This window comes from Heterodontus francisci, chromosome 3 (genome assembly GCF_036365525.1).
Source record: "Heterodontus francisci isolate sHetFra1 chromosome 3, sHetFra1.hap1, whole genome shotgun sequence".
Classification (NCBI taxonomy): Eukaryota; Metazoa; Chordata; class Chondrichthyes; order Heterodontiformes; family Heterodontidae; genus Heterodontus; species Heterodontus francisci.
In genome coordinates, this window is record NC_090373.1 from 37,766,052 (window position 1) to 37,792,470 (window position 26,419).

The 26,419-nt window shown below is 43.5% G+C and overlaps 1 protein-coding gene across 3 annotated transcripts in view; it reads left to right on the forward strand.

The window, feature by feature from the left end:
* elovl5 (ELOVL fatty acid elongase 5) overlaps window positions 1-26,419 on the forward strand; it is a 113,768-nt gene that overhangs the window by 46,956 nt on the left and 40,393 nt on the right. For all 3 annotated transcript variants that reach the window (XM_068021322.1, XM_068021330.1, XM_068021312.1), the window contains one exon: window positions 9,518-9,584. In XM_068021322.1, coding sequence (XP_067877423.1) covers window positions 9,527-9,584 — 58 coding nt within the window. In that variant the 5' untranslated portion in view covers window positions 9,518-9,526. The remainder of the gene's footprint in view (window positions 1-9,517; window positions 9,585-26,419) is intronic.

Below are 26,419 nucleotides of genomic sequence, written 5' to 3' on the forward strand. Positions count from 1 at the left end.
GAGGACACGTGAAACTTTCTAACCCAAAGGGTCATAGAATTATGAAATAAATTATCAGGGAAGGTTAATAAAGCTGATAGTATAAAATAATTCAAACGACTTGTGTAGAACCTTGGTTAGACCGCATTATTGAACGCAGTACTGTTCTTCATATTATATAAAGGATATCAAGGCACTGGAGAAAGTGCAAATAAAAGGCTTGCAAGGATGACACCAGAATTGAAAGGTTATACCTATCAGGAAAGACAGAACATACTGGGGCTCTTTTCTCTAGAAAAGAGAAGGCTGAGGTTGGAGACCTAATAGAGGTCTTTAAAATTATAGAGAGATTTCAAAGGATAGATAATAGAGATGGTGTTTCCACTTGTGAGGGAGTTCAAAACTAGAGGTCTTAAATATAAGATAGTCCCCAATAAATCAAGTCAGGAATTTGTGAGCAACTTTTTTACTCAGAGTGGCTGGAATGTGGAACTCACAACTGCATAGAGTAGTTGAGGTGCATAATATAAGTGCATTTAAGAGGAGGTAGATAAGAACACGATGGAGAAAGAAATAGAAGGGTGAGATGAAGTAGGACAGAAGGAGGCTTGCGTGGAGTGTAAACATTGGTGGGGACCAGTTGGACTGAATGATCTCTTTCTGTTCTGTAAAATTCTATGAATGAGGTTTATGAAGGGAAGGGATTCAGAATGAAGAGGATTCATCTCTGAAAAGAAATGTTTGCCCCTAAGGTTTCTAAAGTTATTTACAATATTTTTATGTGTCAGTTACCTGAACACAATACACTCTATGTTATGCAGTCAAAGGTAAGTGGTACCTCAACTGTCATTTCTTTATAGACAATTGCATTCAAGAGTTTGTAACAGGCTGTGTGCTGGAAGCATGCAATCAAGAAACTTACTTCCAAGAATTTTTAAAAAATTACGTTATACAGAATGTCAGTACTTTTTTGGAATATGTTGAGCACTTCCCATACCTTGGCAGCCACCTCTCTCAAAAGGCCACCATTGAGGAGGAGATCCAATACTGGATCAGCTGCGCCAGCTCAACCTTCTACTAACTACGGCAGTGAGTGTTTGACAACAAAGACCTCCGCAAGTCAACAAAAGTCCTAGTGTACAGTGCAGGGTGCAGTACACTCCTGTACTGCAGCGAGACCTGGACTGTGTATCAGCGACTCATAACAGCACTAGAGAAATTCCATCAACAATACCTCCGCCGCATCCTCCGGATTCAATGGGAGGACCATCAGACAAACACTAGTGTCCTTCTTGAAGCCAGCTCCACAAGTATTCAGGCAAAACTCCTGAAAAACCAACTTTCAATGGACTGGACACTGTGACTGGATGGTTGAAAACCGTCTCCTTTGCCAGGTCCTGTTTTCTCAACTCTCAAATGGCCAGGGTTCCGGTAAGGATAAAGAAAACACTTCAAAGACACTCTGATGCTCTCTTTGAAGCGCGGCAGCATTGACACTGATGACTGGGAGGAACTTGTTACCAATCGTTCAAAATAGCGACAACTTGTCCATCAAGCTGCATCATGCTTTGAGTCCAAACGCCTTAATAATGAGGCAAAGCGGCAGCAGAGAAGGAACAAAAACAAAGCAATTCTTGCACTCCGGATCCCACTACCTCATTGGATGTCCTGCCCCATGTGCCCATATCTGTGGGTCGAGAATCGGCCTGTTCAGAACCCTGAAGACCCGTGGCAAAAAACTTACGACCTTGAGTAGACGTCATCCTCGAATCGAGGGACAGCTGGCAATAACTTCTTTGGGTGATGATACCCTGGAGAACATGGTATTCCATCCAGATATGGGGGACTGGATACATTTCAGTACTTGCCTGGTATTGCTTACCGACAAGGTTGAAGCCATTCCCTAGTAGGGGGCATATGTTGAGCAAGTAGAACAGGAATTAGGTTTGGACGACACATGGTCCTTGCGGGAGTTCAGAAGGATATTAGGAACCTTCCATTCATTCGGGGGTCATAGACTTCCCTAGGTAATGGAGCTCAGAGGTTGAATGGAATACAGTTGCAGGAAAAAGCCCACAGTGTCTTGATTTCCCAGCTACAACTGAGAGTCATTATCTACCTACAAAATATATAATCAACACAAACAACTTGTATTTATAATCCCAGTTGGGATTTTGAAAGTGCAGTTGCAAGCGAATTGGGAGAGAGTTTTTTCCAGAGGCAGACACAGAAGCAAGTAGGGCTGGGACAGGAAAAGGGGATGTGAGTGATCACAGATGACCTTATTTGTGATTGATATGATGGGAGAATCCTGAGAATCTGTAACATTGTGTTCTATCATTCAGCAGAACATTTGAAAATCAATAAAAGGAGCCTTTTTTGTTCTAAATGTTCATTTGATTGTTTTAACAATCAAAACATAGAGCTGTAATGCAGTGACATTTAAAAATGGGCATTAAAAGGATCAAAATAGCGTTTAAAATGATGCGATAACACTCAGATTAATTTCCTTTCCTGCTCACTTTTGTGACTTGTTTTCTCATTTGCAAAGTGCTCTCTGGCAATAACCTAGAAATCACTGCTGGTGAATGACATTCCTCAGTCATTGATCAATTGATCTTAATGGAGATATTAATAACCCTTTTTAAAATAAATGGATGAATGCCAACATTGGCATAGGAAACAGGGCAGTATTATAGGGCAATGAAGGGCTGAATTTTCGCTTTGAAGGCGGGAAACATGAGTCGGGACTGTGTCTGTGTCCCGAACCCACCTCTGGGGTCGGTGGGGGTGGGGTGGGGGGGGGTGGATGGGGGTGGAGGGGAACAGTCAGTCTATGGGATTTTGATGGAGGCACCCCCTTAACTGGCATGGAGATAGGTTCCCTATTCAATTAAGGATGGTGGGTGGGCTTTCGAAGCTGGAGGACCAATCAGAGGCCTTTCAGCTTGAGGAGCAGGCTGCAGTAAAGAGTTAAGTATCTGAGAGGGTGCTTCGATGTGGAGGCACCTTCTCACCAACTTTTTTAAAACTTCAAGTAACGAACAGAAAAATCTGCCAGGCCGCCACTGTTTGGTGGTTATGGGGCGGGGGTAGTGGTGGTGGGGGTTGGGGGGAGACAGTGGAAATCCCTCTACAGGGTGGCATTTGGCCGCACCTGCACCCAGGCAGGCTGTGATGTCCTGTAGGCCTGCCTGGAGCACTGGCCCCCACCGCCCTCCTGTTGGCTGCACATCTCCAGGCAGTTAAACTGACCCCGTCGCGTCAGGAAACTGGAGGCCAACTAGAAAATCCCAATCGGCCACCTTTGACTGGCTAACTAGGCTCCTAATGAGCCTATTTGGCTACTGCCTCGTGGGGGCAGACAGCCCTATCAGCCCTGACTCCGCTCGCCGGCCGTCACTGGTTTGTTCAGACCCTGTCTGCTTCTGTTGTCGACCTTGACCGGGCCCAAAAATTCAGCCCGAAATCTCAAATACTACCAGCAGGAATCTCTAGGTTCATGCGCCTTCTGAGTTAAACGGAGTCTTAACTGTAGATTTCATTATCATTCCAAGAATGTCTGGGAAATGGAATGATATCACAGGTAGTGTTCATCTCTTCCTGAGATAGATTACCTTGCTTTCATGTGACATTTTATCTAATGGCCCAACTAAGAGCTAGTGGAGTGCAGCAAGGTGTACTTGAGTCACAGATGGCCCTGTGGCTTGAACCCACTTGACGTTTGGTTGGAAGCCAAGTACAGAGTTGCTTACACTACTGGACTGCAACCATCATTTTGTCATTTTGGTTTCCCTTTCCTGTAGATAGGAACAGTGTAACAGTGTATTAACATGCTATTTAGTGTAACAACAGGGAGGTACGTTGTTGCCTTCACCACATGGGCGGTAACCAGGCGAAGTGGACCGTCCATGTGTTATTGAAGCTGCACAACTTCCATTTGATTGAAATCAGTGAGGTGAAAATTTGGCAATTTGTATAATGGGCGGCTGATTCACTCCGCCTGTTTACTGCCCATGAAGATGAACATTTACCCCAGAAATCAGTAGAAACTGGCAGTTAGCTTAACTTAGCTGTATTTTCTGTTTTTATTTGATAATCCCACCTTCACAGTTCTATTTTTACGTCTGTATATTATTTGCTTTTCATTTTAGTTAGGGATAACTATAGTTATAGTTGAAAGATCTTTTACTTGCAGACTATTGTACTTCCTTCTACTGTTGCCATCTGATTGCACTGAGCAAACAGTTATAGGTTTCGTGAGCATAACAGTTGAATGCTCATGTGGTTGAACATCACCTTAACTCACACTGTACAAAGATTGTTCTGTCCAGTTTGTATACAGATCTGAAAGCAATTTATTAACCATCTTGAAGCTTAAAACAATTTGGCACAATTATTCATCGTTCATTGAAAGGATAAACTTATTAATCGAGGTAATCAAATCTCAAGGGAGTTTGGGTGTAGGCTGACTGATGTCCTTCTAACATTGCATGGTGATTGATATGGCCATGTTTGAAATATTAAGGGTGCTTCCATGATCCAGCAGGTTTTGGCTCACCACAAGGTGCACAGAAAGCAGAACTGGTTCAGTAATGCCGTTAGGGAAGGAAATCTGCCATCCTTACCTGGTCTGGCCTACATATGGCTCCAGACCCACAGCAACGTGGGTGACTCTTAAAGAACAAAGAACAGTACAGCACAGGAACAGGCCATTCGGCCCTCCAAGCCTGCGCCGATCTTGATGCCTGCCTAAACTAAAACCTTCTGCACTTCCGGGGTCCGTATCCCTCTATTCCCATCCTATTCATGGATTTGTCAAGATGCCTCTTAACCGTCTCTATGGTACCTTCTTCCACCACCTCCCCCGGCAACAAGTTCCAGGCACTCACCACCCTCTGTGTAAAGAACTTGCCTCGCACATCCCCTCTAAACTTTGCCCCTTGCACCTTAAACCTATGTCTCCTAGTAACTGACTCTTCCACCCTGGGAAAAAGCTTCTGACTATCCACTCTGTCCATGCCGCTTATAACTTTGTAAACCTCTCTCATGTCGCCCCTCCACCTCCGTTATTCCAGTGAAAACAATCCGAGTTTATCCAACCTCTCCTCATAGCTAATGCCCTCCAGACCAGGCAACATCCTGGTAAACCTCTTCTGTACCCTCTCCAAAGCCTCCACGTCCTTCTGGTAGTGTGGCGACCAGAATTGCACGCAATATTCTAAGTGTGGCCTAAGTAAAGTTCTGTACAGCTGCAGCATGACTTGCCTATTTTTAAACTCTATGCCCCGATCGAAGAAGGCAAGCATGCCGTATGCCTTCTTGACTACCTTATCCACCTGCGTTGCCACTTTCAGTGACCTGTGGACCTGTACGCCCAGATCTCTCTGCCTGTCAATACTCCTAAGGGTTCTGCCATTTTCTGTATACCTCCCCCCTGTATTAGACCTTCTAAATTGCATTACCTCACATTTGTCTGGATTAAACTCCATATGCCATTTCTCCGCCCAAGTCTCCAACCGATCTATATCTTGCTGTATCCTCTGACAATCCTCATCACTATCCGCAACTCCACCAACCTTTGTGTCATCCGCAAACTTACTAATCAGACCAGCTACATTTTCCTCCAAATCATTTATATATACCACAAACAGCAAAGGTCCCTGCACTGATCCCTGCGGAACACCACTAGTCACATCCCTCCATTCAGAAAAGCACCCTTCCACTGCTACCCTCTGTCTTCTCTGACTGAGCCAGTTCTGTATCCATCTTGCCAGCTCACTTCTGATCCCGTGTGACTTCACCTTTTGTATCAGTCTGCCATGAGGGACCTTGACAAAGGCTTTACTGAAGTTAACTGCCCTTTGAAATCACCTAGCAAGCCACATAGTTCAAGGGCAATTAGGGATAGGCAATACATGCTGGTTTAGCCAGCGACACCAACATCCTATGAAAGAATTAAAAAAAATACTGATGTGCAGCCTGTGAATTTCCAACCAAAAATTTTACAGGGCTGAAAATTCATGAATCGTGCAGCCACAATTTCCTAAGGTGCACTCCCTCGGCACGCTGCTCCCTGTTGGATGCACCGGAAAATTAGATAGCTGCTGAAAACAAGCATGGGGATCGCGATGCACGATGAGCCTGTGCCCATTCATGCTGCCTACTCATTTGAATGATTGCTGCGTGCAACCAACGCCACATTAGCAGGGGGCTGAGAATCGTGACTTGCAAGCACTACTTAAAGCTCACCTGCACTGCTTAATGCTAGTCTACACCTCTTAAAGGGGAGATGCATTGTGGCTGGAGCAGGAGCTGGTTGTCATGCAGGAACTGAATCTGGCCTGCGAAACAATGAAGAATGGCACAACACAGGAGAGACTGTGCGCCAGGGTTTTCAGACACTGCACTGGAGGTCTCGGTGCAAGCGATGGAGGGTAGGAGAAATGTTCTGATTCGCAGTGGGTCAGGAGTCCCTGCAGACTCACGGTCAAAAGGCAGTGGAAGCAGATAGCTGCGGACGGCAATGCCAGGAGTCATGCTCTAAGGACCTAGATGCAATGCCACAGATGCAAGGTCAGGGCAAGTGAATGCAGCTTCAATTGCCATATCCTACCAACTGCTCCACTAGCCTCAGGCACTGCTCAAATCACGTCACCCCCTTCACTCAGCTACCGACAATCTCTATCCATCAGGACTCATACCTAACATACGTATGCTTCATCTCACCCTCACACACTTAGCACTGCTGCAGGGCTCACACCCATGTCTTACAGCTGGCACACACACCCAGCTATTCAACCATGAAAGTCACATCAGGCAAACACATTGCACCAAACTCACTGGCACACTTCTCTTTCTCTTATAGGACAAGGTGGCACACAACTGGAGACAGCATGAACTAACTAGAGGTGTACTGGCACGCCGACATGTTCTAATCCCCATGGAGGAGACGGTGTTGGTTGTTATTGGAATGCCCCATAAAGAGGCCATGGCCAGCGGCAGGGCTGAAACCATTGAAGGTGGCAGTATCCTCATACCTAATCTGCCTTGTCACATCCCACGTCCCCCTCATCCCACACTCTCCTCTGATTTACGAGCTGTAGTTGGTGTAATCCATGCTGTTTTATCCTTGTAGGCTTGTGCTTTCCACCTCTGCTGTCCTCAGATCTACCAAAAAAAACCCATCATGGGAGGCAGTCTCCTTGATTTTTCGAAGCATTCGTGGGAATTTCAGTTGTGATCAGCCGACTTGCACCTGCAAATTGGGTGATGTTGATTGAACAGTTGGACAGAGATCCATCAGCAGTTTACACTAGAGGGGAATGGACAATATTGGCATTAAACAGGCTTCAAACTAACCACTTGGGTGCAAACTTCACCCATTTTGAAAAATCTAGGCTACTATCTTTATGATTCGGGAAAGAGAACAATCACATATCAGTTCATGACATTTCCATTACACAAATCAGGCCATTGGGCTGAATTTGTAGGCCCCAATGCAGTTGGGCACAGAGGCAGCTGGGCATTGTAAATTCATGCCTGCAGCCATTGTGCCACAAGCAGCGGGTAGCCAATTAAGATAGTTGAATGCCTATTAATGCCTATTGTCAGAGGCCAATTGGAATTACCCAGTCGGCCTCTGGGTCCCCAGAGGCGTCAGGGAGTAGTGCAGCTGCCTGGAAGTGGTCTCCTGGCAGCAGACCGGTGGGAGCCAGCGCTCCAGGCAGACTTAGAGGCCTCCCTGTCTTCAGCTGCAGCCACAGGCTGCCCTGTGGAGGGTTCCCCTGACAATGGTGGCCCACCTGCTGAGGCCATTTTTGATTCAAAGTTTAAAAATTTGCCTCCATCTTGGGGCCCCCTTCCTCTCACTTACCTGAAATAGCAGACTGCTGCTTCTCCAGTGCGGGAGGGCCTCCTGTTGGGCCCCTAGCTTTGAGATCCCCACCTGCTGTCCTTAATTGGACAGTGAGCCTGCCCTCTGGCCATTACTTGGCCAATTTGGGGAACGTCACAGCTGGGTGGCTGTTTATCCCCACAGTGCGAGCTTCTGACCATGACAGTAGGGTTCCGAAGCCCATGGGGAAAGTCCTGCCCAGTGGGGTCTGAGCAGATTTGGATGCGTCTGGAGTAGGCTAAGACCTTCAGCAGTGCAAAGAGAGATGGGATCGAGTAACACTGGGTCTTCACCGCATCGGAAGTAGTGCCAGGATTTCCTGTTGGGCAGAGCTGGGCAGCTGTTGTGTCTGCCTCCTTCCAGCTTGACGTGATTAATGGAGGTGGAACTGGTGGGATAGTGTCACCTGCTAAATTCACATTAATCCTGCACCCACTGCCCCCAGTGTAATATACCTGCAAGAGACAAGTGTACAGCACCCTTCTTGGGCATGACTGGGGCCCACAAGAGTGTTCCCGGCTTGTTTTAAGGGCTGGAACTGTCAAAAAGCGAATGTTTCAGTCCTAGTGAAATCAGCCTTGCTGTCAAGGGACCCAATTCAAATTTGTTCTGAAGATTTCAGCCAGATGTCCTGGATTTTTCACACGAGCTCTGGCCAACAAAGCATTTGCTGACTGCCACTTTTACTGGGCACCCAAGCTGTATTGATACTGTGGCTGGTGCCCACCAAAAATATGAAAATTGCCTCATCCTGGGAAGGCTGATGGGGCTAGGTTCATCAATCTGGAGTGCAGTGAAAGTACCACTGCACCATAGTTCTGGCAAAAGCAAGGGATGTCAGGTTTTTTGGACCCGTGTTTCACCTAAATGGCAACAAATACACAATAAAGTCACTTCTATGTCCATCGTGAATAGAAGTTCCTATAACACAGGTAGGAGGGAGAGGAAAGGACTTATTACACCCTCGAGTCATAGAGACCAATGTGTTCAATCCGTTTTATTATTTACTCTAGTTAAAAATAGGCATGTGCACAAATGAACAAATCTGTGGAAACCTTATAGAGCCAAAACACTATGACATGTGTCAGTGATTTGGACATCTGATAGTTACAGATATTTCACTTATACAGCCACTTTTCAAAAGCTGGCTCCTGGGCAAGTTTTAATTGCCAAGGAAATGTAACCTGTGTGGTAAAAACGTGTACCATCCCATAAACTTCCAACCCTAAGTGCAAAGTAGAGTGAACTCTGGCGATGACATCCTGTGCATGAGATGTCGAGTTTGTTAACTCATTATTTATATTACACTTTCGGAACATATAGTAACAAAGGAAATCTCTTCCTCCTCCTTCCCAGCTGCTCAGATTTGGAGACCATAAATGTAATTCAGTGTAAAAAAATGTACATTCCATTTGAAAGACATTCTTTGTTGAGAAACCTAGATGGAGCATTAAAACTCATAACAGTATTGATGTTCTTAAGCTGCAATATCCCCCATTTAAAACGTCAGAATATAATTGATCACAATATGATGTAGAAAATGAGGAATTATATTAAATATACTGACAGTTACTGAAACATCACCAGATTACCTTGTTCGTTGCATTCTATTTACTATGTTATTTTGCTTAATCACCATAGATTTTAAAAATGGAAGTTGTGGACCAGACGTTAAACCACTATTTTGTTTCATGGTTTGGACCAAGAGGTAAGTAGGAATTTTTATATGATGCGTATATTGGTTGTTTTGTAATGTGTTTCAACAGGAGTGCGATTAATATTTTATTGCACGCTACAAGATGTACAACATCATTGTGTGAGCATTAATCCAGCTGACGGCACAAATTGTGACAGTAATATGCATCTTATTATGTGTTCAGTTATTTTAATGGGTCCAGTCATTTAGCTGCACTAAATGTGAAACTCAAATAATCAGCAAACAGTGGCTGAGAAGAACTATTTTGGGCATACTATTCGGCATGACCCTGTGAAGTTTTTAATAAGGCCAGAAATTCCCGGCGCGTTTTCTTTTTACGGTGGATAACATTACAATATTGTAATTGTCCAATTTGTCGAAAACTACTTTTCACATGCTTTTTATTTGCAGAAAACTGTCCATAGAACTTTGGGAGCATCTTCAGTGCAGGTGCCCTGTCATAAACCCCATGGTGCCATGGGATAATGCCCTGCCATTCCCCTCAAGTAGAACTGCAGATGGCTTTATGATATTCTGAATGGAAAAATCTGATGGTACAGATGGGTACTGCATATGTGTGTGCAGCATGCCAAAAAGAGGGATGAGCAGTGGCCAGCAATATTGTGAAACATTCTGCACTGTACTTCCATCCCTGTGCAGGTGGAGCCCCTGTTTTACGTCCTCTACAACCGTATCTAATCGGTAATGTAGGAGGCTAAATATTTCCTCTTTGAGAATTATGAGATTGTGACAGGAGAAACTTAAGGGACAGCACCAAGGAGTTCTTGCTACCGTTGCTTTCTATACAAGAGACATCTCAAGGAGCTATCCCCCTATAGAGTTCATTGTTGGTCTTGGGTTTCAGCTCCAGTGGAGCTTCTTGATGATGAGCTGCCATCTCCTCCTTCTCCGGCAGAAAAGAATCATGGCATAAGGAAATAATTTTGCTTACCTTGGGAGTATGCAGAAAGTTACCACCGTACCATATTAAGACAGTTTGAACATCAAACAAGACTGTGTTGAGTTTATATACAAGAGAAAGCAAATGATCATGGATTAAGATCAAGTGCTTGATGAGTCGTGTGTTATATATTATTGCCTTATATGTTGGGGGATGAAGAATGATGACAGCTAAGACTGTAAAGTGCAAAGTAATAGAGAATGTTTTGAAAAATTAACATAACTGTCACTAGTATCAGTACAGATGTTGGAACCCTGTTCCACAAGGTGGATTGTCAGAGCCCCTGTTTCCTCTGCTCATGTTACTTTTCTTTGCCATCTCATGTCTTCCATTGTTGCTTTTTTTTATTGTGTTATTAAATGCACTCTTCTTTTTCTGTAGCGACGTATCAGATTGTTCATACAATTTTAACAGTCCTCAGCTGTACATGAGACTTCTGAAACTATATTTTTTTGTTTGTGCTTGAGCAATTGCTTGCCAGTCATTTTAATTGCCTCCTTGTGGTAGGAATTCTTCTGTGATGTCTTAAAAATAAATGTTGTAATTTGAAGATTTATTCTACAAGAAGTTTTAGACCCATTGCAGAGTATTTAGGTTTCATTCACGTGTTTTGTGTTTCATTTTCTGTTGTTTACCACCTTTATCAAATGGAAAAAAAGCCATGTGCACTGATCAGGTGCTGTCTTATGGATGTTTTATTTTCCCACCAGCAGAAACAGATTTCCACCACTGGAATCTTTAGTCCCCTCATTGGGAATAATACAGTAGAGAATGCTGAAACCCAAGATTCTTTTAAACCCAAGTTGTCTAAAATTTGTCCAAAGTGCCTTTTTGGCTTGCTGGATTATGTTTTCCAGTTTCTCATCAAACTCTGACTGCAGATCAGCTTTTATTATTTTATTAGTTTTCCTGTGCACACTCATGTGTAAATCCAGCAAGAGAATTAAGGGAACCATTGAGCTGTGAACAGTCAAGGTTTGTAAATACTATCCAATTATGAAGAACGTGTGCAGGATTTTTTTTTTCAATAATATTTTACATGATACCATATTTTTGCTTTTACTTTGCTTGTATTTGCACGTTTCTCGTCCTCTTTCATTTTTCAGACTCTGCTTTGATTGTTCCTGTTTTCCTGTTTTCTTTAATTTTTAACTACTCCCATTGCCTTTTACTCTGCTGTCATTCTTCTTTATGCTTTAAAGAACGTAATTAAAGGTTATCTGTTTGTAATGATTAATGCCAGTCACACAATGAAATATCTAGATAAGCGAGCTGGAGCTACATTCAGAGTGTCCACCTTTATTAAAACCACTTAAAGTCTCAGAAATCTTCACCTTATTGTGGGATTTTAATTTTTTGAGTGCTGGGAGGAGAGTTAAAAGATTGTTTTCCAATTCAATGTAAATCGGATGAAAATACATTCTTAACAAAATTGCTTTAAATTGGCTGTTTAATCTAGCAAAAAATGATGGTATTTTGGAAGCAAGAGAGTGGCATCTAAGTAAGCAGTAAATTCACTGCATATCATAATAACTGCTGATACACTGCAAACATTGCAAAACCTACATGTTTTTCATAGGACCATTGCTTTCTTCAAGTGTTACAGCCATAAATGAAGTGGCTTGCCAATGTTGCTTGTGTGTGCTCCTGCTACTGCTTCTCTGGTTGGCATTCCTGTCCAATTGCTTGTATAGTCTAGATAAAAATAAAACTACAAATCCTGTAGATCCAAAATAAAAATATACAGATGTTCCATTCTCTGAAAAGAGAAGATACAGCTTAACTTTTCAGCCCTGTAACCAAAATGCTTCCTGTCGATCCTCCTTGTCGATGCTATAAACTTGCGGGATTTTCTATTTTTAATTCCTTGTATCATCCAGCCATCTTTTCTTTGACCTTCCTGTTTGGCATTAGCTTTACATTTCTTTCGGCATGGTTGCCTTGCCTAACTGGTCTCTATATCTAAAGGACTGGAATTTCCTGTTCTAGATCTTGGCAGGCATTGTTCTCATGTATTTTAGTCTTTCAGGTATCCATTCATTACCTCTATTTGTTGTCCATGGGACACTAAAGACCTCTGTACATCCTCACATCTCAAAGATTTGCAGCTTTTTGTGTCCCTCCTTTTTTTGGTGCCTGGGTTTCACATCAATCAAGAGTTTCTGGGTCAAATCATCCTTTCCAACAAATGCTAATTCTGTAAGACATGCACCAACCTTCCAATTCTTCTTTCACCGTCCAATCATCTTTCTTGCCGTGGGTATCTATTTTTACTGCTTCTCGGCACCAATACCCAGCATCCCAACCGGTGGAACTGTTCAAACCTCCCTCCTGTCTGTCTGAGTGTCCACTTCTGTTCATCCCTTGCAACATTTGTTTTTGTGGATACACTTTGGCTTTGAAAGAGCAGTTTATGGAGGATAGTCTAAGATTTTTCTTCTGTTTTCTGTTAAGTGTATAATGTTGGTTGAAAAGCTCAGGTTATTAGACTTTCTGGACTGAATTGTAACACTCAAAAGTGAGTGGGTTGATGTTGGTTGAGATGTTAAAATTTTAAAACTCTCTTGCGGGTTTAACCAAGGCAGGCGAAGGGGCAGGAAGCCAACCCACTCTCTAAAAGCGGGTTAGCCAATTAAATATTTCCAATGAGGCTGGCAGCCTCTGATTTAACCTGCTTTGAAGGTTTAAGCCTGGCCAGCTGGGTTTCCCAAATTCAACAGATGAAGGGAAGTGAGGACAGCTTTGTGGAGAAGGTAAGTTCTTCCCCTCAGTCCCCTAAATCTCACCCACCCCCCTCCACCCAACAATTAGACCATCCCGCATAGAGTCTGCACCCCCCCCCTCCCCGCCAATCCCCCCTCCAGGGTCAGGGATCGGACCTCCCCCATTCTCCATGTTCTGACTTGCAGCATCAGGTGACTTACCTGAGGCTGCGGCCTGCGTTGGTGTGCTCCCTGCCCGACTGGAAGCCATGCCTGTCAATCAGGCTGACAGACGGGCAGGGATCTTTTCTCAAAACAAAGCTATGCAGCCTGAGGAGTCAAAACTCCACAGCATGCCGGGAAACCGGGTTTCCCAACAGAGATTCTGCCCCTGCCTATGCAGCCCGCCTCTGTTAAGATGGGGGCCTCTGTTTCCAATTTTTGTGCCTCCTTGAAAGTCTTTCAGGTCTGCTGTTGTAATTTATTTCCCAGTCATTTTAACCTTCACTGTTTGGGCAGTAAATTAGTGGAACAGATCAGCCGCCTGTTATAGTACCTGCCCGAGACGGAAATTGTGATGGCTCTATAACAGGTGGGTGATCCACTGCACCATTTTACTGTCCAAGCAGCAGAGGTGAAAATTACCTCCCATATCTCTGTCCCTTGCTCTTACTCCCTCTACTATCTGTCTATCTCTGCCTGGATCACTTGTTTGGTGTGAAAAATGTCACCTTCTGGACTTTCTGACTAGACTTGGGGCAGTTGGAAGAATTGAGTGAAAGCTTAGCCTAGTGATTTTAAGTCCTAAAGAAGCCTTCTTTCCTGAAGGCAGGAGGATCTTTAATGCAGTTCTGTTTCTTCTAAATTTCTTAGATGGCTGTTTAATAAATGCACCATAGGCTTAGTTTTGTCAAATTCCTATTAAAATATCATTTTTGAAACTAACAGTTCTGAATGATTTATATCAAAGAAATGATGCTCACTTACAGAATCTTCTATGGTTTGCATTTCCTGTCTCTTGGTCAGTATAAATCCAAAATTACCTCATACCAAAGGTCAACGTGGAGTATTAAGGGATGAGCTGATTCCAAGTCAACGTGGAGTATTAAGGGATGAGCTGATTCCAAGCAAAGTGGAGTGGGAAGGGGGTGGAAAGTTATCGGGGGGTTGGTGGAAATGTGGAGTAATCAGTTCAGCCACAAGCCTATTGTATGGCGGAGCAGGCTTGAAGGGCCGAGTGGCCTACACCTGCTCCTAATTCGTATGTTTGTATGAATCTCACTCCTCTTTGTTCTGGTTTCAGGTTTGCCTTGATCTGTAACTAAAAGGCTAGGTTTCAAATAATTTTTCCAATGCTTCAGGTTCAATAACAACTAGCACTTGTCTAGAGCCTTTAATGTAGAAAATGTCACAGAACATGGATGCCGAGTCAAATAAGGAGATATTAGGAGGGGTGATCAAGAGCTTGGTCAAAGCAAGGGTTTTAAAGAGGGTCTCAAAGGGGGATAATGATATGTCGAAATGGATGGGGTTTAAGGAAGGAATTATGGAAGTTGATTCAACCGTAGCTTTCAAAAGGGAATTGGTAAGTACTTGAAAGGAAAATTTTGCAGGACTATAGGGAAAGGGTGGGAGAGGGGGCTAGCTAAATTGCCCGTGCAAAGAGCCGGCAGAGGCTTGATAGACTGAAAGGCCTCTTTCTATGCTGTAAACATTCTATAACTCAAGAACATGAGTCCTAGGTCACTAAAAGTAGGGCCACCAATAGAGGTGTGATGGATGGGCTGGGGGAATGCAAAAGAGGCCAGAGTCAGAGAATGGAGAGCTGGGGAGGGGGGGTGTTGAGCTAGAGGAAGTTACAGGGATAGGAAGGGGAAAGGCCCTGAAGGAATCATAGAATTTAAATACACTGATGAGAATTTAAAATTTGAAGCACTAGAGCATTGGGCGCTAATGTAAGTCAGTCATGTGTGAATGGGACTTTTGCAGCACAGTTTTGAATGAGTTGACATTTACAGTATGGAGGATGGAATGCCAACAGTGAGAGCATCAGCAGCAGATGGGCTGGTGTAGGAGCGAAGGCAGGTGATGTTCTGGAGTTGGAAGAACGTGATCTTTTGTGAGAGCAAAGATATGAGGCCAGAAGCTCAGCTTGAGCCAGATAGGACTTTTATAAGAAGAGGAAGTGGCAATTTTCTCACCAAATCTGTGAAAAATGTTTAACAGTGGGGCCAGTGCAAAAGCAAAGCTACCATGCACTGATACTACAATTATAACATGGTTGCATTTACTGTACATACATAATTGAACAATTAACATCAAACAAGATCAACTAAAGAAAAATACTGTGGGTACTGGAAGTCTGAAATAGAAACAGAAAATGCTGGCAACACTTAGCAGATCAGGGAGCATCTGTGGAGAGAGAAACAGACTAAACGTTTCAGGTCAATGAGCTTTTGTCAGAACTTATTAACTAGATGGATTTAATTTTAAAACTAAATATAACTCATAATTCCTGATCTTTTTTATGACATTTTGAATTCTGGGCTTATCCAGATGTTGGGATTCACTTTATTATTTAGAACTATAGCCACAATGATCTCAGTATTAAACTTTTCGAAAAAGAAAGCATAAACCTCATACATATAAGAGGATTTTCTGTTTTTGGCCTGTATATGTACACCCAGTACGTTCTTCATTAGAGGAATGAAATTGCAATCCAGTGCCCTCAGCAGATAACGGTGCCTGCAGTGATGACAATGAAAGGAGAAATGCCAGTGTTCATCTCGTGATTGCCTGTGCATTTATTTTAATGGACAGAAAATTGCAGGCTGCACACTGATCATTTCCTGAGATGCTCGCCGTGTGTGTGCAGCTCTTTTCTGGGAGGACCAGACCACCGAATTGTCCCTGAATGAACTAGTCCTCCAGTGGACTTCTGTTAGGTTATTGCCCTACCTGGGTTGGTACTGAGCCATACAGATCAAAAAGCCCCAAGGTTTGATCCTGGTTCTGTACTGTGTGTAGTTTATGCTTATATGTTCAGGAAAAGAAAAGGCTGTCTGTCCCATATCTCATCCCACTCCCCTGCCAAACCATCTTTCAAGCTGCACCAACCATTCCTTTTCCCATCTTCTGGCAGAGATTTTTTTAAAAACTGAGGCATACCGCATTTTCTTTGCTAAAAAATTCCTCTCTGACCCCTTATAGGCAATCAAGCAAGCCCCAGAAGGTCCCAGACTTACTGGCTATTTTTCGGAATCATATACGGCTACCTTCCTTATGCTGTGATCACCCATTTTTCCAGAAATTAATTGAAGATCTTCTTGAAGGACTGAAGGGAATCAATCTTCAGTACCTTCTCCTGAAACCTGCTCCACAAGACAAATACCCTCTGGGAAAAGTAACATTTCCAGTCGCCCCCCCCCCACCTCGTTCTCCCTGACCTCATCACCTACTTGCATGATATCCAGCCCTGTAGTATTCTTTAAATATCTAGATGACATCCCCTCTAAGTCTTCTCTCCAACAGGCAAATATCCAAGGCCTCACGGTTTTCATCATGGTTCTGTGATCTCAGACCATAACCTCCCTTTGTTGTCCTTCTCTGTACCTTTTCCACAGTCACAAAGTCTGTCCTGAGGTGGGGGACCAGTTGTAAACATAGTACTCCAAATGAGGTTGTACCGAATCCTTAGATAGCCCTTATATTGTGATCTAGGTTTCAAATCATTTGGGCAGTGCAGCCCAGGGCCCCGTTTCCTTTGGCTGCAGCTTTTTGACACTGAATTTGAATCTTGAGGGAGTGGGCAATTATCACTCCCAAATCTTTTCACCTCTCCTATTTATGATTAGTCAACACCTATTCAATATATTCCATGTCCTTATATTGAGCAGCTATGTGTATAACTGCACAGTTGTCTGCCTTAAAGGCCATTTACTAACCTTGGGCTACTTCTCCGATCTGTCCAGAGCTATCCGCAACCTATTTCCCTCTTCTAGGTAACTGACAAGGGCATGATTTGGTACCAGCTGCAAAGTTAATTACAGTGTCACGTACGGTCACCTCCAGATCATTAGTGAATATAGTAAACAGGTGGGGAGCCAGCAGTGAGCCCTGGGGAACCCCACTCATAACCAGACCCCTCATGGATACAAACTCATTTAAAATCTCCATTTGTTTCTGGTTCCTTGGCCGCAGTCTCTGATCTCAGGCACAGTGGTGTTGAAGCATTATAATCGTTTACATTGTTCCTGGGTTAGGAAGGGGTACAACCAAGCTCTATGTTCCTGCTTATTGTTCAGCGACCTCCCGCCTGGACAGTGCATTTGTGTGGATGGTAAGGAGTTTGACAGCAGCTTCAGTTGTGATTTTCATCCCACAGTCTACCTGTTATGATGCTCACTGTAGGTTCGTACGTAAAGTGTGGTAACTTGGATGGTGTATTGGAGGAGTGTTGCCCAACAGAGTCACTCCTTTGGGATGAGAGAGATTATTGTTTTGGTAGGGTACCATATAATTTCTTATCGATCTGGAAACACTGTTCTTGATACCACAATGTGAGGCTATATACTCAGCTATCTTCTGTATTGCCCTTTCACCTATATTAGGGATTCACCCTCATTTCGAGTTTGATGGGATCAAGTCATGCTTTACAGCTGCTACCAGCAACATTATATTGATCAGAACATAAGCAACGATGGGAGAATTGTTTAATCCCATTAGTGCCTATTGTAAGCTGCCTTGTAACTTCAGGTTGCATGTCCCAGTTGGCTTCAATACTTATTCAATTATATTGTGTTGTGTTTACCTAGCAACAGTGCAGAGTGTGTCTGCAGTGTCACTGTAATGAAAGCAACACTTTAAAAGAAACTTGAAAGTGTAGTTATAATAGTTCAGTCTCAGTCTTTATTGAGTTTAGCACTAAAATGTAAACAGAAAATGCTGGAAATACGTACCATGTCAGATTAATATCAGAAGCGGATCCCATGAAACACTGACAAGTTACCAACACTTTTTCTATTTATTCCATATTTCCAGTCCTTGTGATTTCTTTTCTTTTTTCTTAAGTCTTGAGTTTGTAACTTGTGATTTATGACCTATGAAGCTTTTGATTTGGCATCCTAATTTCTGGGTATGTACACTTCATACAATACATGCTGCCCTGTGAAATTATCCTCCTAATGAAAATGCTTTTTGCTTTAAAATGCTTACGCTCTGGGTATAGTTTTTTAATTCATGACGTGATGTTTTGCTCTGCAGGCATGTGCCGAGTAAGCTAAAAGGGGCAAAAACTGCAGAGCAAGTACAAAGAAAGAAACATTTGTGTTTAGTTACCAGAGTGTAACAGCTGTGCAAATTTGCTGAAACCACAGATTGAGGAGTTGAATAGTTGCAGTATATGTCCTACTGGAACAAATGACCTCGAAGCTATCTATGTCTTAACCTAAACAATACTCATTGTCTTCGGGCTTTTTTTGAATAAAGTATAATGAAAAAACTTTAGGTGAAAAAGATAAATACTTTGGTGAAGCCTTACAAAGGCAGCAGTTTAAGAGGTCAGAGAGCAGCTTTATCTATTGTAAAGTTAGAAAGCAGATTCTGCAATGGAATATGTGAGCATCATTTACAATAATCCTTCTGTAATATAAACACTGACTTCTTTATACCATTATCACCATTTATGGAAACATTATTTCAATGTTGCATTCGGTCTACTGGATATCTTGTCCTGTCCTGTACTCCTTCACATGCAGGGAATCATACAAGTAACTGTGAAGCCAAAATATAGATGTAATAAAATTTCAACTCCTTTTGCTCCTGCTAGTGTTTCTATTAATCTTTGTTGAAGAGTTAAAACCATTAATTTACTCCATATTTAGCTGTGTTTTTACCGAGTTAATTGTCTCAATCTGGTTGCAGTTTGCTGAATGCCGATTAAAACCCACAGTGCTGCTGCTTCCTCACATGACTGTGCTAGCAGCTGCCTTTCCTCAGTGTTATGCCAGTTTCCATTGGTAGCGCTTGGTGTGCTGTTCAGTCAGTTGGAATGCCTGTACTTTGTAGATAACAACCTTTCTCTGTTTGCTACCCGCTTGTTTAATTATTTTATTTATTTTATTTTTTATTAGAGATACAGCACTGAAACAGGCCCTTCGGCCCACCGAGTCTGTGCCGAACATCAACCACCCACTTATACTAATCCTACACTAATCCCATATTCCTACCAAACATCCCCACCTGTCCCTATATTTCCCTACCACCTACCTATACTAGTGACAATTTATAATGGCCAATTTACCTATCAACCTGCAAGTCTTTTGGCTTGTGGGAGGAAACCGGAGCACCCGGAGAAAACCCACGCAGACACAGGGAGAACTTGCAAACTCCACACAGACAGTACCCGGAATCGAACCCGGGTCCCTGGAGCTGTGAGGCTGCGGTGCTAACCACTGCGCCACTGTGCCGCCCCTGGGAAACAGTAGAGGTCTATCACATTCAATCGGTGGTGACCCTCTGCCATGTAAAGAGCCCCATTGCCTGCCAAAAGGATTTCAACGTCCACTAATGCAATGTCTTGCGATGTTTCTTTAATAGAAGGAAGACAATGAAGAAATTTGAAGTGACCATTCACATTTTTTGATGAGCATAATTGATGTAAATTAGTGACCAGTTAGTGCGACATGCAATGATAATGCATAAATAAAGAAGAAAGCAGATAGTCTAGCATGGTGGAACCCATAATGCAGCCTTGGGGACAACTTCCCCTCTCTTGTGGTCCTAAAGAGACTAGTGACTGAATTTCACTAGCCCTATGGATATGTTGGGAGGTGGGAGGGCTGGTAAAATGGTGGAGAAAGGCGTTGGAAGGAGAGCCTGAGGTCTTGCCGCTGCCATGGCATTTTACCAGCAGCAGGCACCTCAGCAGCATAGTGGGTTCCTGTGGGGGTGGAGGGGGGGTGGTCTCCCTTATGGCCGCCCCATGGCTCACAGAGGAGATCCCCAGTTGCAGTGCATCCCACTGGGTAGCCAATTGTGACAACGGAGTGCCCAATTAAGGGCCACCTCCCATGCCCTTCCCCCTGGCATTTTACTGGCATCAAGTAGGGAAACTACCAAATAAACCCAAGTGAGTTCCTGGTGTGGTGTGGGGGGCCCTCTTTTATGGTTGCTCCATGGCTCTCGGAGGGGCCGCCAATTGCTTGGGCCTGCCTGCCAGGCCCTGGCTTGTTAGAGGAAACTTACCTTGTCTTCAAGATATGGAGGCACCCTCTCCTTCTTGCAGCCTCAGCAGTGGCCACCTCCAGTCCGGCAGCTCTGGGAGATGGGCCGCCATCCTCAATTGGATGACAGTCCTGGCGGCAGCCTCTTAATTGTCCGCCACCTAGTAAATTGCTCCAGGGTCCTGCTGCCCGCTGTTGCGGGGTTGGCTCCCACCTTCGGTCCCAGAGGCTGCACCACTTACCTTCCCGAAAAATTCAGCCCCTAGGTGTCACCTGGCTTCTATTTATAGCTTTCCAGCTAAGTGCGGGGGAAGATTAGATACGTATTAGGCTTTGAGAAAATGATTGTGAGGCTCTTGAACTAATGCTTTCAGTCCGCTAGTTCTAACCAACAGCCTGCATATTCTTTCACTATAGCCAAATAGAAATAAATAATTGATGTCATGGATAAAAATAACCCTCTTCCTGTAACTGTTTCTTTGCTTGTCTCTCACTGTGTAATTGTTTATGTTTCCTCTCTGCCTCTTTATTTTCCACTCTTTCCATCTCCCTCCTTTTTTCATCTGTTTGTCTTTATCTCATTCACATTCATTGTCATATATCTTTTTACCTCTTCTAATCTCTCTCATCACTCTTCAATCTTTCTGCAAGTCTCTCCTTCTCTCTATCTCCTCATACTTCTATATGTCTGCCACTTATTCTGTATACCTCTCACACATAGCTGGCTTAAGTAACCTAGGTTTCTATGCTTCTATGATGCACAGTACATTGAACTCTAATTTGATGGTCAAATTGGGCTTTCATTCAATTTTACTTCAACCACTGACTCGGTCATCAACTTATTTAGCGAAGTACAGGAATGGAAAAGACTCTATAGTCCATCTGACCTGCCCCAAAAACTAATATCTCTCAATCACCCACAGATATCTAACCAATTCTTTCTAAAATGTTTCCATGCTATCTGTCTTCCTGGTGGGTTCATTCCACACTTTTTGCATAAACTTGTTAAATCTAACTGTCTCCCTGTACTTTTCTCTAAGCTTGAGCTGAGTTTCCCAAGTTCCACAGATCATGATAACTTGAAACGTATCAGGATTCAATTTATCTATTCCCTTGAGATAACTTGAATATTATATTCCCTGAGTCACCTCTTGTCCAGAGTAAACAATCCTAAAGCTCTTAAATGCTTGTCATAGCTCAGATACCTTAGCTAGCTATCAGTTTGGTCACTCGTTTTGCAATTCTGAATATCTTTACTGTAGTACAGCAACCAGAATTGCACACAATCCTGGATTTTGTGCAGGGGGTGAGGCTCCCGGTGCCAGGCCGAAAAGTTGTGAGGCATTCCGCCTCTGCATTTTTTCTAACCCTCGGTGGAATCCGATGGTCTTCTGGGGTCAAAGTTTAAGGAGACTGGATGCCCGTCCCTTTAAACACTTAATAGGGATGGGGATCCTGTCCCCAAGAGTTGCTGGCCAATCAGGGCCAGCAGCTCAACAGCATCAGCATCGCCACTGGGAGTGGTGCCCACTGCCAGTACTGCAGAGGCCTCAGACCCAGGCCCAGAGGTTGAATCCTGGACCTCAGGTATGTGAGGTGGGATCACCTGGGCCAGTTGGAAGGCCCCGGCGAGGGAGGGGTGGACGTTCGGTCCAGGGGAAGGGTGGGTCCTGTGGGGTATATTTGCTCCTGGGGGTGTTTTCCGCGGACTGCAAATTGCCCACAAAGGAGGAACACCCCCCTCCCCCACCAAGCCCGCAGGCAGGGTGCCTTGTTTTCCAAAGTCCCAGAGGTGACTGGAAGAGGCCTTTATTTGGCCTCTGGGCATGAAGGCCTATTTGCCTATCCCACCCCAAGGAGAATCGGAACTGGGATTCCCAGCGTCAGGTTCTGTGGCGGACAGTTCTGCCCCGATTCTCTGGCCTTCACCACTCGGCAGCCCACCCGCCACAAAACCCGCCGTCAGGATGAGCCCAAAATCCGGCCCCAAGTGTGGCCATATCAGTGACCCACACAGATTCATTACCATTCGTTCTTTATCCCTCTGACTACATATCCCAAGACCACAGAGTGTGGAGTTGATCCCATGTTTCAGATTTACCAGTCGCTGTTTCGCTTTGATGGTGGTTTGTGAAATTGCACATTCCCTCTTTCTTTGTAACTGCCATTTCTGTCTCCACCACCTCCCTGCACCCCCACCCCCCACCTCCCACTGCTCTAAATGCCTGGTAAAGAACAGATAATCTTCACTATATTCTTCAGTAAAGCTTTCCGTTACCACATTCACAAAATTCAGCAGTGCCAGCGTTTCAGTAGAATTCTATCCACCTTTCAGAATGGATTCCTTGAGTAGATACCATCTGTTAGTTATTGGCCAAAGCCCAGTTTAAGAGATGTGGGTACTTTGTTGATTGATTTCAGATATTTGTCAAATAGCTTGGATAGTGACCAATGTTCCCTGTAATTTTTCGAGTGCACGGGTGATTTCTTGAAGTACGCTGCCCCTTTTAAGTTTTTTTTGCACGACCACGCACAAGATAATTTAAAGGAGCTGACTTGGGTGCGGCCTGCGTGGGGACCTGGCTGCGCAGCTTCGAGGCTACATTGATAGTGACTCCTCGCAAGAAACCATGAGCATACCAGAGTCAAATGCTCATGTTTGACCAAAATGTTATATAAAATCCATCCTTGGTTGCACATAAGTCCAGCACTAAGCTGTATTGTAACAGGATAAACAGTGCCCCCACTGTTTCCCACCTTGCATCCTCCATAACTAAGGGTCTGAGTACACTTTCATGTAGTGTTAGCTTCAGTACAATCTTATTACCAGTGTGAGTCCACAAGAGACACCCCAAAGTGTTTGACTCAACAACAACAACTTGCATTTATATAGCGCCTTTAACATCGTAAAATGTGCCAAGGTGCTTCACAAACCAAAATTTGACACTGAGCCACATAAAGACAAATTAGGAGATATTAGAGCAAGTGACGATGTCGGTTTTAAGGAGCATCAAAGGTGGGGTGAGAGAGAGAGAGATAGAGAGGCTGACAGGTTTAGGGAGAGAGTTGCAGAGCTTAGGGCCTTGGCAGCTGAAGGCACAGCCACCAATGTTGGAGCGATGAAAATCAGGAATGCTCAAGAGACCAGGATTGGAGGAGTGCAGAGATCTTAGAGAGTTGTAGGGCGAGGGGAGGTTGCAAAGATAGCGAGAGGTGAGGTCGTGGAATGATTTGAAAACAAGGATGAGAATTTTAAAACAAGGGCAATGGGCGAACGGGAGTGAGTTAGGATACAGACAGCACAGGTGGCAACTTGGAGGCTGGCTAGAAAAGCATTGGAATAGTTGAATCTAGAGGTTACAGAGGCATGGATAAGAGTTTCAGCAGCAGAGGAACAGAGGCAGTGGCAGAGAGGGGTGATGGCAATGACATAGCCAGCAGAAGCAGGATCAAGTGTGAAGAATTGGGAACATTGGTGAATTGCACCATTTGGAATGAGGGGCAGGAGGAGCGCATTCCACAAGCCTGTCTGTGTCCTCTTGAAGTTTATCACTATTCTTCTCACAGTTCGCTACACTTCCAAGTTTTTGTGTCATCTACAAATTTTGAAATTATGCCCTGTTCATTCAAGTCTAAGTCATTCATATAGATCAAGAAAAGCAGTGGTCCTAGTACCGACCCCTAGGGAACACTATTGTGCCTCCCTCCAGTTTGAAAAACAAACTTTCAGCACTACTCTCTGTTTCTTGTCACTCAACCAACTTTGTATCCATGCTGCCATTTTATTCCATGGGCTTTCGTGACTACAAAGATTAAAATGAGATAAATTAGAATCATTTACGGCACAGAGGAGGCCATTCAGCCCATCGAGTCTATGCCAGCTCTCCGTGTAACAATCCTGTCAGTCTGACTCCTCTGCTCGATCCCCGTAGCCCTGCAAGTTTATTTCCTTCAAGTGTCCGTTGGCTTTCCTTTTCGAGTCATTGATTGTCTCTGCTTCCACCATCCTTGTGGGCAGCGAGTTCCAGATCATTACGAATCGCCACATAAAAAAGTCCTTTCTCATATTCCTCCTGCATCTCTTGCCCAAAACCTTCAATCTATGTACCCTAGTCTTTGTATGATCAGTTAATGGGAACAGTTTTTCCTTGTCTACCTTATCTATGCCTGTCATAATTTTTTACACCTCGATCAAATCTCATCTCAATCTCCTTTGCTCCGAGGAGAGTAACCCCAATTTTTCCAACCTAACCTTGTAACTAAAATCTCCCGTCCCTGGAAGCATTTGGCTAAATCTCCTTTTCTCCCTCTTAAGGACCCTCAGATCCTTCCTAAAATGTGGTGACCAGAACTGCATGCAAAATGCTAGTTGGGCCCAAACCAGAGCTTTATAAATGTTCAGCATAGCTTCCCTGCTTTTGTACTCAATAGCTCTATATATGAAGCCCAAGATTCCATATACTTTACTAACTATTCTCCTTAATATAGAGAAAGATGGCTTATGATAAATGTCAAGCTCATAATTTAATTGAAACCAAGTTGAATCCTGAAAGTACAGAGGAGAACTGAAAAAGGAAATAAGAAGGGCAAAGAGAGTGTACGAAAATAGATTAGTGGGTAATATAAAAGGGAACCCAGAAGTCTTTTATAAACATATAAATAGTAAAAAGATAGTCCAAGGAAGCATGGGGCCGTTTAGGGACAAAAAGAAATATCTTTTTATAAATCACTAGTTCAGCCCCAGCTATAGTATTGTGTCTAATTCTGAATACCATACTTGAGCAAGGATGTCAAGGAGAGGGGTCAGAGGAGATTTACTAGAGTGGTTCCAAGGATGCAGGACTTCAGTTACATGGAGAGACTAGAGAAGCTGGCGTTGTTCTCCTTAGAGCAGAGAAGGTTAAAGGGAGATTTAATAGAGGTGTTCAAAATCGTGAAGGGTTTTGATAGAGTAAAGAAGGAGAAACTGTTCCCAGTGATAGAAGGGTCAGTGACCAGAGGACACAGATTTAAATGATTGGTGGAAGAACCAGAGATGAGAAATGGAGAATTTATTTTTACACAGCAAGTCGTTGTGATCTGGCATGCACTGCCTGACAGGCTGGTGGAAGCATATTTGCTGATGACTTTCAAAAGAGAGTTGAATACGTATACTTGAAGGAGAAAACTTTACTTGGCTATGAGGAAAGGGCAGGGGAATGGGACTAATTGGATATCTCTTTGAAAGAACTGATCAGGGCACGATGGGTTGATTGGCTTCCTTTTGTGCTGCATCATTCCATGATTCTGTGATTCCAAATGCTGGAATTGCACCAATCTTCCCAACTCTTTATTTGATTGTGTTTCTGCAGGCTATGTTATTTGTCTTAAGTCAAACCTCTTTCGGATTCATACTGATAATTTAATTGCCTATTTCTATTTCCTACCTTACAACTGTGAATACAGTTCAAAAATATTTCATTGCCCACAAAATGCTTTAGTTTTGCAACCTACTGAGGTTGTGCAAGGTGCTATATAAATGCAAGACTTTCTTTTTGTAAATTCTGATGTTATATATTATGGTTTCTGTCCTTACTGTCACAGGCTCTGAATAGTTTTAACTATGCATATCCTCTGCTGTGTTTTGTAGCACACAGGTCAACTGAGCACCATGACTCTGGGCCTTCCTTTTAGTAGGACACAACTCATAAATTGAACATTGTTGAAGTGACAAAAGGCAACTGACTCTAAAAAAGGAAGTATCGTTAAGCTACAATAAAATGGGAGGGAAGGGTGGAGGCACATCCTAAGATGTATATGTGCAAAGAGGGGATGGATAAGGCAAGAATGGGTTACTTGGCAGTAATTCATTTCCATTCTCCCAAATAATAACTCCATTACATTTTACACCCTCCTTATCTGCTATTCACTCGTTTTATTTTATTTGACACTTTTAGTATGTTTGAAATACTGTTAGTTAGT